The sequence below is a fragment of the Peromyscus californicus genome, unplaced genomic scaffold (genome assembly GCF_007827085.1).
Source record: "Peromyscus californicus insignis strain IS unplaced genomic scaffold, ASM782708v3 Scaffold_1__1_contigs__length_55948999, whole genome shotgun sequence".
NCBI classification, from domain to species: domain Eukaryota; kingdom Metazoa; phylum Chordata; class Mammalia; order Rodentia; family Cricetidae; genus Peromyscus; species Peromyscus californicus.
The window spans coordinates 34,031,530-34,042,974 of record NW_026294492.1 but is presented as its reverse complement, the minus strand read 5'-3'; the positions used below and the strand labels follow the sequence as shown (position 1 = coordinate 34,042,974).

Genomic DNA, 11,445 nt, shown 5'->3' with positions numbered 1-11,445 from the left:
ACCTAGGCCATTTGTTTCCTTTGGAAACAGGTGGAAAATAAAGCAAAAGCAAAATTCTAATGTTTGAAAAGTTTTTTTTTTTTTTCCAAGTATTTCTTAAATGTCAAATAATGGTGGTGGTATGCTATTCTTCAGACCCGGAAGACTTTTCCGCCTGTGGGCAGAAAAGGCTCAATGGACAGCTGGTCAGGGAAAGTGGCTGCTTGTAACCTGTTGCCCTATCTCTCCAGAGGATGCAAAGGGCATGTCCTAGGGGTGCCTTCCAGAAAGGGGAGATAAAGAGGTAAACAACCCCATATCTGCCTCGGATGGAGGAAGACCCAACCTGTCATTACTGGTGACCCTAAAGACAGTTTGCCCGTTTGCTGAACTCAGATAGACTCTAGTGAATGAGTTATAAGACATTTTGGTTGAGGCTAAGCTCTTACCCTGGGCCCTGCTGGCACTGGGAGTGGCTGGCACGTGCCTTACAATCTGTTAGCAGCAACCCTAACCTGTCTCTACCCATCACATGCCAATAGCACCACCTCCTAATTGTGACAACCAGAACTGTCTCCAGACAGGCAGATGTCCCTTAAGGAGAAGTGTCCTTCCCGGAGAGGAGCCACTAGGTGAAGGGAAGCAACAGTGAACCGGAGGTACCCAGAAACAAGCAAGGGTAGAAATAGGACTGCCCCTCAGGCAGAGAGGAGGCTAGGGTCCAGAAGAGCTGGCGTGGGGAGGACAATGGCAGGGTCTAGCCACTACAGAACCTTGAGAGCTTGCAGAGAAGGGCACAGGAAAGAAGAACTGCCAACTTCTCCTTCTTCCGCCCTTCCAGGATCCCAGTATCCATTTCCCAGTGGATGAATCCAATTGGGAGCCCAGTGGCTAGGAGACCTGGGTGACAGGGTCATAGGGATCAAGATCCAAGAGATCAAGCAGGACAAAGGGAGAACATAGATTTAAGGGCAAACAGCAAAGCACTGCTTGGAGTTTCTCTGTGTAGCCCTGGCTGGTCTAGAACCCAGGCTGGCCTCAGACTCAGAGATCTGCCTGCCTCTGCCTCCCGAGTGCTGAGATTAGAGGTGTGCGCCACCACCACCCAGCCAACACTTTTCTTTTAATATTAGTACAGTGGAAAAGTGCCTGACACCTGTGAAGTACCTGTCTACCTGCCTAGATAGTCACAGTAATGTCCCTGAGTGTGGAGGACACCGACTGAGAGCAGCCCCAAGGGAAGCCTCTTGGTGGAAGTGGGAACGAAGCAGAGCAGAAGTGTGGGCGAGGCGCGGTGCCCATGGCTGCTCATCTGGCCCTGGAGCCTGGGTAGGAGAGCCCTGAGGAAGTCCGCCGTGCAGCAGCCCTGGGCTTGTTGCTTCCCTCCTCTGCACTCCATTCGTAAGGACGGGAGGCACTGAGTTAGTCAATCCTAGATGCTGGCTTGTGTGTCCAACGTGATTTCATGTGGGTGACTGCTGATCCCCACCACCCCCGTGCAGACCTACCACAGACAGGACTATGCCATCCAGCCACCCACTTAGAGCACTGGGGTGGGGCCGCCTGTATAGAAGATGGTTTACTCCTCACACTGACCTCTTCCATCCCCAGCTCTATGGCTCCTGGGATCTGGACTGCTCCATTGAGTGCATGTTATCCTTAGTGAAGGCTTACCTTCCCAGCTGGAGCGCTGCATAGACATACCACATTGGATTTATCCACTCGTCAGTGGCAGATGTTTGTTTCTGCTTTTTGGCATTATGGACAAGGCCATTCTGAATGTTCATCAGATGTTTGTTTGAACACAGGTTCTCTTAGATATGCCTGAGAGTAGAATGGGTCTTGTGGCTTAGTCTTGTGAGGCACTGAAAGACACTTTTCCAATGGGGCTACATCACTGATTAGTCCTACCAGCAAACTGGAGGGGTTTCTCTTTTCTTTCTTTTTCTTTCTTTCTTTCTTTTTCTTTCTTTCTTTCCTTCTCTCTTTCCTTCTTTCTTTCTTTCTTTCCTTTCTTTCTTTTCTTTCTTTCTTTCTTTCTCCCCCACCCCCCATACCTTGACTAAAAACATACCCGCCTTTTTATTGTTTACTACACTCACCCTAGGCATTTAGAAGTAATATCTCTGTGGGGTTTATTGGTTTTGTTCAATTTAGTGATACGTCTTTTGTTTTTAAGAGTGCGTGCATGTGTGTGTGTGTGTGTGTGTGTGTGTGTGTGTGTGTGTGTGTGTGTCTGCAGGTACTTGGGTGCTTGCAGAGGCCAGAAGTAGACATTGATCCCCTGGAGCTAGAATGAGAAGTGGCTGTGACCTGCCCGCCATGGGTGCTGGGAACTGGTCTCGGGTTCTCTGGAAGAGCATTAAATGTCAACTGCTGAGCCATCACTCGAACCCTCTTGTTTTGGGGTGTTTCGTTTTGTGGCAGCGTCTTGGTTAACCCAGCTGGCCTTGAACTCACCATGTAGCTAGCTAAGGCTCGGTTTGAATTCCTAATCTTCCTGCCATCATCTCCAGAGTGCTGGTATTATAGACATGCACCACACCTGGTTTATGAGGTACTGGGATTGAACTCAGGACTTGACGTAGTAGACAGCACTCTATCAACTGACCTACATCCCCAGACCCATTGATTCTGCACTTGGGTTCCACTCATCCCTATGTCTGCCAAGCTAGCGGTGGTATTGTTCACGGGTGGTGATTACTTAACCTGCATGAAGCCCTCAGTTCGATCCCCAGCGGGAACACGAGCACACAGTCACGCATTCTGCACTGCCTTGATTCCCATAGCGCTGTGGGAAATTCTGAAATCCAAAAAGGAGAGTTCTCAGATTGTGTCCTGAGTTCTTGTTTCTGTTTTTTCAAGATCCTTTGGGTCTGCTGGGTTCACAGCAGACTCCTGACCACACTTATGGCTTGGCTGATGGCTTTCTCATTTCCTTGATGGACTTGCCAGCCGAGTGCTAAGTGGAAAATCCCCTTCGCTCTTCCCCAGCCTCCCTTTGAGAGGCGACTTGGCCAGCAGATCCCAGCTCATCTGACTGAGTTTAGTCTAGGCCCAGGTAGTCAGCCAGCCAGGGAATGTGTAGGCTGCACCTGGCCCTGAAGCAGAAGACCCACTCCATCTCATCCCAACATCCCACCTTCCTGGCTTCCTTCTGGTGCCCAGGGTTGTGATAATCTCCAGGTGCATGTCCAGCCACACCACACACATTCTTTTTGTGCCTGTCATCCTGGCCTCTACCTCTCCTAAGAATGACTCACGGCACAGAGGGAAGCCATTTTGTTGTCAGGTGGGACCAGTGTAGCAACCTGGCCTTCCTGGTGGCATGTTCAGTCACGCCCAACAGATCTGTCATCGGTGTTACAGGCACTGATTTTACTGTTCAGTGAATTTTGTTTAAGACACGGTATGTATCCCTGGTTGACCTGGACCCACTGTGTAGATAGACCAGGCTGGCCTTGAACTTGTGGGGCTCTGCATCCAAAGTGCTGGAATTAAAGGTGTGTACCACCACACTTGGCCTGGTGGGAGAAATTTTTATAAATTTATAAAAAAAAAAAAAAGAAGAAGAAGAAGAAGAAGAAGGAGAAAGGAGGAGGAAGGCCAGGCAGAGGGTAAACTTTCTGGAAGGTGTCAGGATCAGCAACTTGCTGCTGACTCCATAATACAGGTTCACACCTGTGCCTTTTTAAATGAGTAAAAGGGAAAAGACCAGCATGGCTGAAGTGTGGCCAGCAGACACTAAAGGCTCTGAGAGCAGAGGGATCAGCCCTGTGGTTGCCTAAGGAAACCAAAGCTCTGCTCTACCGGACAGTCACTGACCTGCTTATCCACTCACGCTTCTGGAACGTTCCTGCTGCTCTCCTAGTCTTTGCTTCACATGTAACAAAACTGTTGGCAATTCTGTTTTTGAGAGCCACTTGGAGTTCTGTGAACACAGTGGGTTAGCCTGAGCCCTGATAGCCTCATCTCTGAAGCAGAAATAGTAACACCCAGTCCTTAGACTTCGGGGGACTGAGGGTGTAGCTCAGAAGCACAGGACTTGTCTGACATTCACAAGGCCCTGGCACCACCAAAAATCGAAATAAAAAAGCACAGCTATTTGGTTGGAGACCAAGCCCTCGATAGGGCTAGATGTGCCGCAGACCTTCCAGGGTGGCCCCCATAAGCCTGGCTCAACCCCCTTGAAGGGGACTCAGCCTTCTATTCCTGATTTCAACCTCTTCCTGTGTGCTGAGCAGCTTCAGCTGGGCATCAGATGGCGGGGACAGCCAGGCTGGAGCTGGGACTGGATTTGGGAGACAGGAGGGTTCAATAGAAATGCATCATTAGGGTGCTAGTGCAAGAGTGTTCCACACAGACCTCCTCTCTGAGTTGAGAAACAAGAGTCTTGAGGTTCAGGCTACCTGCTGTTGGAGTGAGAAGTGTTGTCAATACCCTGAACCTGCTTGCAACTCCACACTGAGGTCTGAGGCCAGACAGTCAAGTAAGCAGGTTCCCCCAAGACACCTGCTTCCTCTTTCTACACCTGCTCTGTCAGCACCTCACCTCAGAAAGCCAGGAAGTCAGGGCTGAAGAGGGAATTTACTATCAATACAGAGGCAACAAAATGTCAGCAAACCCCTAGGCTAAGGCCATAGCTCAGTGGTAGAGACCTTGTAGAGCACACTGGGACCGAAACCCAGTGCACCACCTGCTTCTGGAGGGCCTGTGAAGCGCACGGGGTTTCACATTCATAAATGGTTGAGAGCTGGGGACCAGCCCAGTTGTAGAAGGCTTGCCTAGCGTGCTTACCCCGGTATTGAATAAAACTGGGTGGACACAGTGGCATATACCTACAGCCCCAACACTTGGGAGGTAAAGGGAGAAACGATCAGAAGTTCAAGGTCATCCTTGGCTACAAGCCAGGTGTGCTGGCACATGTCTGTAATCAGGCACCCAAGAGAATCCGAAATCAAGATCATCTTTGACAACACATCCAGTTTGAAGCCAGCCTGGCTACATGAGACCACATGAGAGGGAAAGTTGAAGAATATGTTTCCACACTTGAAATTTGAATGGCAGCATGCAGAGATAACATTTTATTGGTACACAGCCACCGTCTCTATTAATTGTCTCTATAATGCTTGGACCGTGTAAAACAAGTGAGGGAAAGCATGATGCCACTTTAAGATGGCAAAGCTCCCTCTCCTTCCAGTGTGCTAGAGGGGCTAAGAAGAGAAGAGTCTAGTCCTCCAGACGGGGCTGCTCTAGAGTAGGATAGGTGGTGGGGTTCAGGCGAAGGACCCAGGGGGGATTAGGAACCTTCAGTGAGCACCACCACCACCACCGTCACCCCCAGTGTGGTGACAGGGATTTCATCTGAGACTCTTCATGTCCCCAGAGTCCTCGGGGCTTCTTGGGGCTGGCCCTGAGCTACATTCACTGATTGCCTCCCTCCTCTCTCTACAGAATTTGCCTTCTGCCAGGTAAATGCCTCCGCTGCTCTGGCCCTGGCCTTAGCTGTTCTGTGTGACTTGCTCCGACAGTGGGACCAGCTGGTGCCAGGACTGCCCATTCTCCTGGGATGGCTGCTCGGAGAGGGTGACGACCTCCAGGACCTCGTGCAGGACCCACAGCAGGTAATCGGAGCTGCTCAGGGAGCTGGGAGCAGGTCTGAGGAGTCTCTGGATGGTAAAAGTGTGCCTCGGGCTGCTCTAATGTAGAGACTGGTTAGGAGAAAGCCTCCTGAAGGATGCACACAGCACACACTCACTGAGGCTTACTTTGGAGGTGTCAGTGGCAAGCTTTCAGGCACTTTGAAAAGTACACCTTGAATACTGAGAATTAAACTATGGAAACTGCATATCCGTTGACCTTAGCGTGGGCAAGGGTCCTCACAGCTCTGGGTCTAAGCATTTCCCAAGAGTTAGGGTCCTTCCAGGGAACAAGGTGCTTGACCCCTCTTCCCAAGTAACAGGGAGCAGTCACGCACATCTGGAAACTGAAGACCAGCAGAGGCAACCTAGGCATTGGGAAAGACAGAAATCTGTGCCCAACCATGGGACTCTACTAACTGACTTGGCATCCTGAGCAGATAGAGTTCAAAACCCAGTCTGTTTATAGGAAATGTGGAAATGCAGAAAGTGTTTGTTATATGACCTTGAAAACCCTAGAAATGTAGTCTCAGAAGGCTGGTATCATGCATGTGCTCAGTAAGTCTTTGCTCTGCCGCCGAGATCTCCCTTGCTTCCTCCTCTGACTTCTCAGTACACCTTAAATCTAAGATCACTTCCTTGGCAAGGTCCTCTTTTCACCATTAGTTCCCCAAAATATCTTGGCTTTGAGCTACTCACATACGCCCACATCTTTATCAAAGGTCATGTTACGTCTGGGAGAAAGCCATTCCTCTCTGGTAGAGAAGGACAGAGTGACAGCAGAAGAGTGACTGCAGAGCTGCACGTGGTGGGCATGGGTGTTGACAGGCCTGAGTGGGCCCTCTGTCAGCTGTGGAGGAGACAGCTCTCACATCTAGCAGGGCCCTATGTGCTGAGCCTGGGGCTTGGCAGCACTCCCTCTAAGGCCCCTGTGGGGCTTTTCATTTGATGTAGGGAGAAGACGACCACATATTTGAAAAGTCAGAAGTCAACTTCTGGGCTGAGACGCTGACCTTCGTGAAATACCTGTGCAGGCCGCTCTTCCTTCTCTGTCAGCCTGGCTGGCCATCCGATCACTCCCAGAAGCTCTGTCACCTGCAGACAGTAGCATCAGAGCAGCGTCTCCTCGTCTCTCAGCTCCTGAAAGAACTTCCACCCTCGGCTGAATTTCTGAAGACAGTGGAGTACACAAGGCTGCGCATTCAGGAGGAAAGGACTTTGGCTGTCCTGAGGCTGTTGGCCTTCCTGGAAGGAAAGAACGTTCTCAGAGCCGAAGACTGTCCTAGCGAATGGAGACAGTTAATGGCCCCAAGAGCTTCAGAAGCAGCCTGTTGAAAGAAGGCTGGGGCAGGGGGTGGAGTATCTCCCCAACTCGGGTCTACAGGGAATATGTTGGACATAAACTGAAGTCTTTGCTGTGTCGCACCTCCCCACTTCTGGGAGTCTAGGCTTCTTCCTACAGAGGCTTTGTCCTGTGCACACTCATTGAAGGCAGCCCAGTTTGTTGCGGCTCCTGTAGGAAGTGAGGCCACTATGTTGAATGTTTACTCTGTCCCAGGTGCAGGCCACCTGCAGGCCTGAATTAGCCTTTTCTGTCCTGAAGAAGTGCCATTCCAGCCAGACCCTCTTTCCCAGACACTGACTATACTGAATAGAGTTTTAGTACACAAGTCCTCCCACTCCCCATACACACACACACACACACACACACACACACACACACACACACACACACACACAAGCTTCTTTTTGTTTGGGTTTGGACTCTGTATAGGAGCTGGATTACTTAGCAAACAGCCTATTTGGTCATATTTCTAAACTTTTATTCCATTTTAGCAAAGGAGAAATATGTCCCAAGTGTTAGATTCTGGGAAAATTAAGAATCCACCCCATGCAAATACTTGTGTTTTATTATCTCCATGTTCAAATCTTTCAGAAGCCCATATTAAGAGTCCTGCCTGTCTCCCCCAGAAAGGCCTGTGGAGGCTGGAAACCTGCTTGTTGCCCATTGTTTGGTTCTGCTCCACAAAGGAGCCTGGGGGAAAGAGAAGCCTGAACAAATGCATGATTCATTTGATACCTACCCTGTTTACTGCCCTGTGATTGTTGGAAGCAACAAAACGATTCTTATTTGGAGGTTAATAAACACATTTATCCACCTCAGTGATTCCATCTAGAAACCTTAAGGGGTTTTCTCAGTTCCAAGCCCAGCCAACAGGCTTCCTCGGATCCCCAGCAGGTGGCACTCTTGCACACATTATGCTGCTAGTCTAGTTCTTTAGCTTTCTAGCTTAAAACTTACTTCAAACCATTCGGCAACTGTGTATGATGGTCGAGTACCCATGCCACAGCACGCATGTCTTCAGATCAGTTCTCTCTTTCCACCTTTACATGGGTTCTAGAGATCCAATTCAGGTTCAGGCTTGTACAGTGAGCACCTTTATCAAACACTGAGCCGTATCATCGCTGGTCCAGCTTACTACTGTTAATGTATACTTTCAGAGTGAGTGTCACCCACCCAGAGTAAGTGCTGTAGCCTGATCCACATTCCTAGTTATCTCCAAAGACCACGCCAGCCATAGTTAGAAACTTGTAGGGCCTATAAATACAGCCAGATACTTCCCAGCTGAGTGGTCACTTAGGATTACAGGGAAAGAGAATTGAATGTGCAGACTAGAAAGATATTGGCTGGGCCATTTCCCTTTGCAGAAAGGCTGAGGTTACAAACGTAACTGGTCTCTGGGAGGAAAACCACCCAGCACCATAAAGAAGCGTGGAGAACTGGTCTGCACGAAGAGGAAAGACAAGCAATGCCCATGGTGTCTCTGAGGAGGCACAGAAAACCCCTGGGTGGTGTGCAGACATCCAGCACCAGCTGCGGGACTGTATGACCCGGTAGTAATTACCTGGTTAGGCACCAGTGGAGCCCACCCTTGATGAAAAATTGAAAGCCTGACATTTTTAGTGTGTTTTGGGTTTCGCTTTTCTGAGTCAGGGGCTTGCTTTTTACACCAAGCTGGCCTCACACTTGTGTTCATCTTCCCGCCTCTGCCTCCCGAGTGCCAAGATTACACCATGTCCAGCCTTACACTACTTTTTTATTCTAAGATCTAGCTGGTGAGAGGGTGTAATGGGATGATAAAGTGGGAGATTCTGATCAGGGCCCGACAAAGGCCAACCGTCCCTCTCGACTCCCATCTAGAATGAAATGAAAGCAGTTACATAACAATAAAACTGTCTCACACTAGCAGGCATGCCGCACCAAAGCATGTACCAGAACATGTTTATGTTATCTCCAAGTCCATCCTACCAAGTCTACCCAGTGGGTGTTCTCCATGCTGTTGGCTGGGAAATACTGCAGATTTGGATCTTGGCTGGCTACGGCCAGCCTGGGAGGGCAGGAGGGATGGATGTTTCCACAGGTTTGTATCTGAAATCCTACCAGCAGCATCTAGGGGTATGGCGGCTCCATGATTTGCTGAGAGGAACCTGGAAAACCTCAGTCACAGAGACTCATGCTCATGTTTGGGGTCATTGCGGCCACAGGTGCCCAGCCCTCTCTAGGGGACAAAGCCAACGTGAGCAGGAAGAGTGAAGCAGCCATCTTTCCTAAAGTCACTACTTGCTTTTGGCTCCAAGCTTTAGGGCCATAAGATTTGGATGACCCCTGACTCTGCACTCATATTCTGTGACCCTCAGGCCTTCTGCTCTGGCCACAGCCAAAAGCCAGAATACCTTTAATACCTAAGATGGTGTGGGCTTTGTTTATCTTGTAGACACCTCCTTGGATATTTTGTGCCTTGACAGAGGTGACAGTAAAGGACGAATTTTATCTTTGTGTTAAAAGTAAGAAAACCCAAGTGCCAAACAGACTGTGGTTTGCCCAGGCCACGTGACTTACCAGGGGCGAAACTTCAATCCGTATTTTTTTTTTTTTTTCTCTATTGAGATAGGGTCTCCTACAGAGCTGAGCTAGGCTGGCCTAAAACTCAACTCAGCCTCCCAAGTGCTGGGATCCTAGGCGTGAGCCACTGTAGCCACTCAGCACCACATTTGTGACTTTAAAGTCCTCCAGCTCTGCCCTGGGCTCTAGCTACAGGGGCAGCAGGCGCCACCGTGTCGGCAGATGCTCGCTGAACTCAGGAGAGCCTGTTGAGTGACAGACAGGTCGACCTCTTTCCCTTCCAGGTTAACTGATACAGCCCAGGTGCACACTGGACTGCAAGCAGACAGGAAAAGCAACGTGGGAGGGTGGAGGTCAAGCGTCCTTCCCTGGCAGCTGCCGGGCCTTCCACCCAGGCCAGCCTGAGCTGCCAGCTGGGTGAAATCATGGGCCCATCTCCACCTTCTGGCAGCCAGTGTGGACTCGGTGTAGGGAGGAAAGACCTGACTCCAGATCGGCGGCGGCGGCGGCGGGCCCACAAAAGCTGGTAGTGGCTTTAGCCTCGCTGGGCGCTAGGTGGGAGTGTCTGCCCCCTCTCAGAAAGAGCCGGGCGACTTTTGGGAAAGCATTTTCTATCGAAAGCTAGTGGGGGTTGCACCAAAACCCAACAGAATGGGACCCCCACACACACCCCCGACTGGCGGTTCAGCAACCACCACCTCCGGCAGCCAGCACAGAGCTTAGATTCGACGCAGTGCCTCCCACAGCCCAAGAGGGAAAGTTGCAGGACTCGACAGGCTAAGGCTGTGCAGGGCGGGAAGCCTTGGCCAGCAGCTGCACCCCCACCCCTAAGAGGGTTGGGGAGGCCAGGCCAACTAGCAGACACAAAGGTGAAGGAAGTGACTTCCTCCGTGTCCACAGTGCTCCCCCCCCCGACTTCCCTCTAGTTCCCCGAGCGGGCTCTCCCGCCCCGGACACCCCGAGCCACTCCGCGCCTTTGGCCCAGGCTCAAGGTCTTGTGATGTGATTAGCAAAGCCAGCGCCTTGTCCTCAGACACTCAGCCCTGCCCGGCAGGCCCCAGCGCTCAAGTCCTGTTTACTGAGCCTGGGCGGGGAGAGGGGCGGAGAAACGGGCCAGTGCTCCTCCAGGCTGGCCGCTCCCGCCCCCACCCCTACTGCGTCTCCACGTGCAGCTGGGTTCGAGCTGCCACCTATGGGACAGGCCGCGAGCCCGCCACCCGCCCCCGAGTCCTAAGCACCCTTTGCCAACCAGTCTGGCAACACGCATCATTGCAATATTGTTGCATTTTGCAATTCCCGCGCGCCGTGCAAAAACCTAAGGGTGGGAGATAAAAGCTGTGCCAGTCGGCCTAAGCAGGATCGGGCGGGGGAGGGCACGTCCAGGGTAACCCGGTCCGGGTCACAGATAGAACGTGAAAGCGCATTCCAACGTTATAGGCCCAGAGGCAGAGGAGAGCGGGATCTTGCCGCCGCCGCCGCCGCCACCCAACAGCACCCAAAGGGGCCGCGCTCCCCACGCCGCCCGGACGCCCGGGCTGCCCGCCCCTCCCCGCCCCGCCCCCTCCCCCGAGGGGGGAAAAAATTGGCGGCGACCAATGAGAGGCCGAGAAGGCGCCTGACGTCGGCGAGCCGGCGGGCGGCGTTGCCTGGAGACCCCGGCGGGTCAGCGTTCAGTCCCCTCCCCGGGTGCGCCTGGCCCCGCCGCCGCGCGGCTCCCGGGCTCTATATAGGGCGCGCGCTCGCGGGCCTCGGAGTTCCACCAGTCCGCGAGCTGCCGTCGGCTCCCGCGGGGGGCGGGCCGGGGCGCCGAGCTGCGCTCTCGCTTCTCCTCTGCCCCCCCACTCCGCGCCGCGGCCTCCTCCCTCCTCCTCCTCCTCCTCCTCCTCCTCGGCCCCGCTAGCAAACTTTCCGTCCCTCCCCGCC

General features: G+C 52.1%; 1 protein-coding gene across 1 annotated transcript in view; it reads left to right on the top strand.

Moving 5' to 3' along the window:
- Positions 1 to 7,781, top strand: part of Thada (THADA armadillo repeat containing) — a 300,312-nt gene extending 292,531 nt beyond the window's left edge. Inside the window, exons 37-38 of the mRNA XM_052746438.1 lie at positions 5,434 to 5,603; positions 6,573 to 7,781. Of these exons, the coding sequence (XP_052602398.1) occupies positions 5,434 to 5,603; positions 6,573 to 6,953 (551 nt within the window). The 3' untranslated portion in view covers positions 6,954 to 7,781. The remainder of the gene's footprint in view (positions 1 to 5,433; positions 5,604 to 6,572) is intronic.
- Positions 7,782 to 11,445: the final 3,664 nt, after the last annotated feature.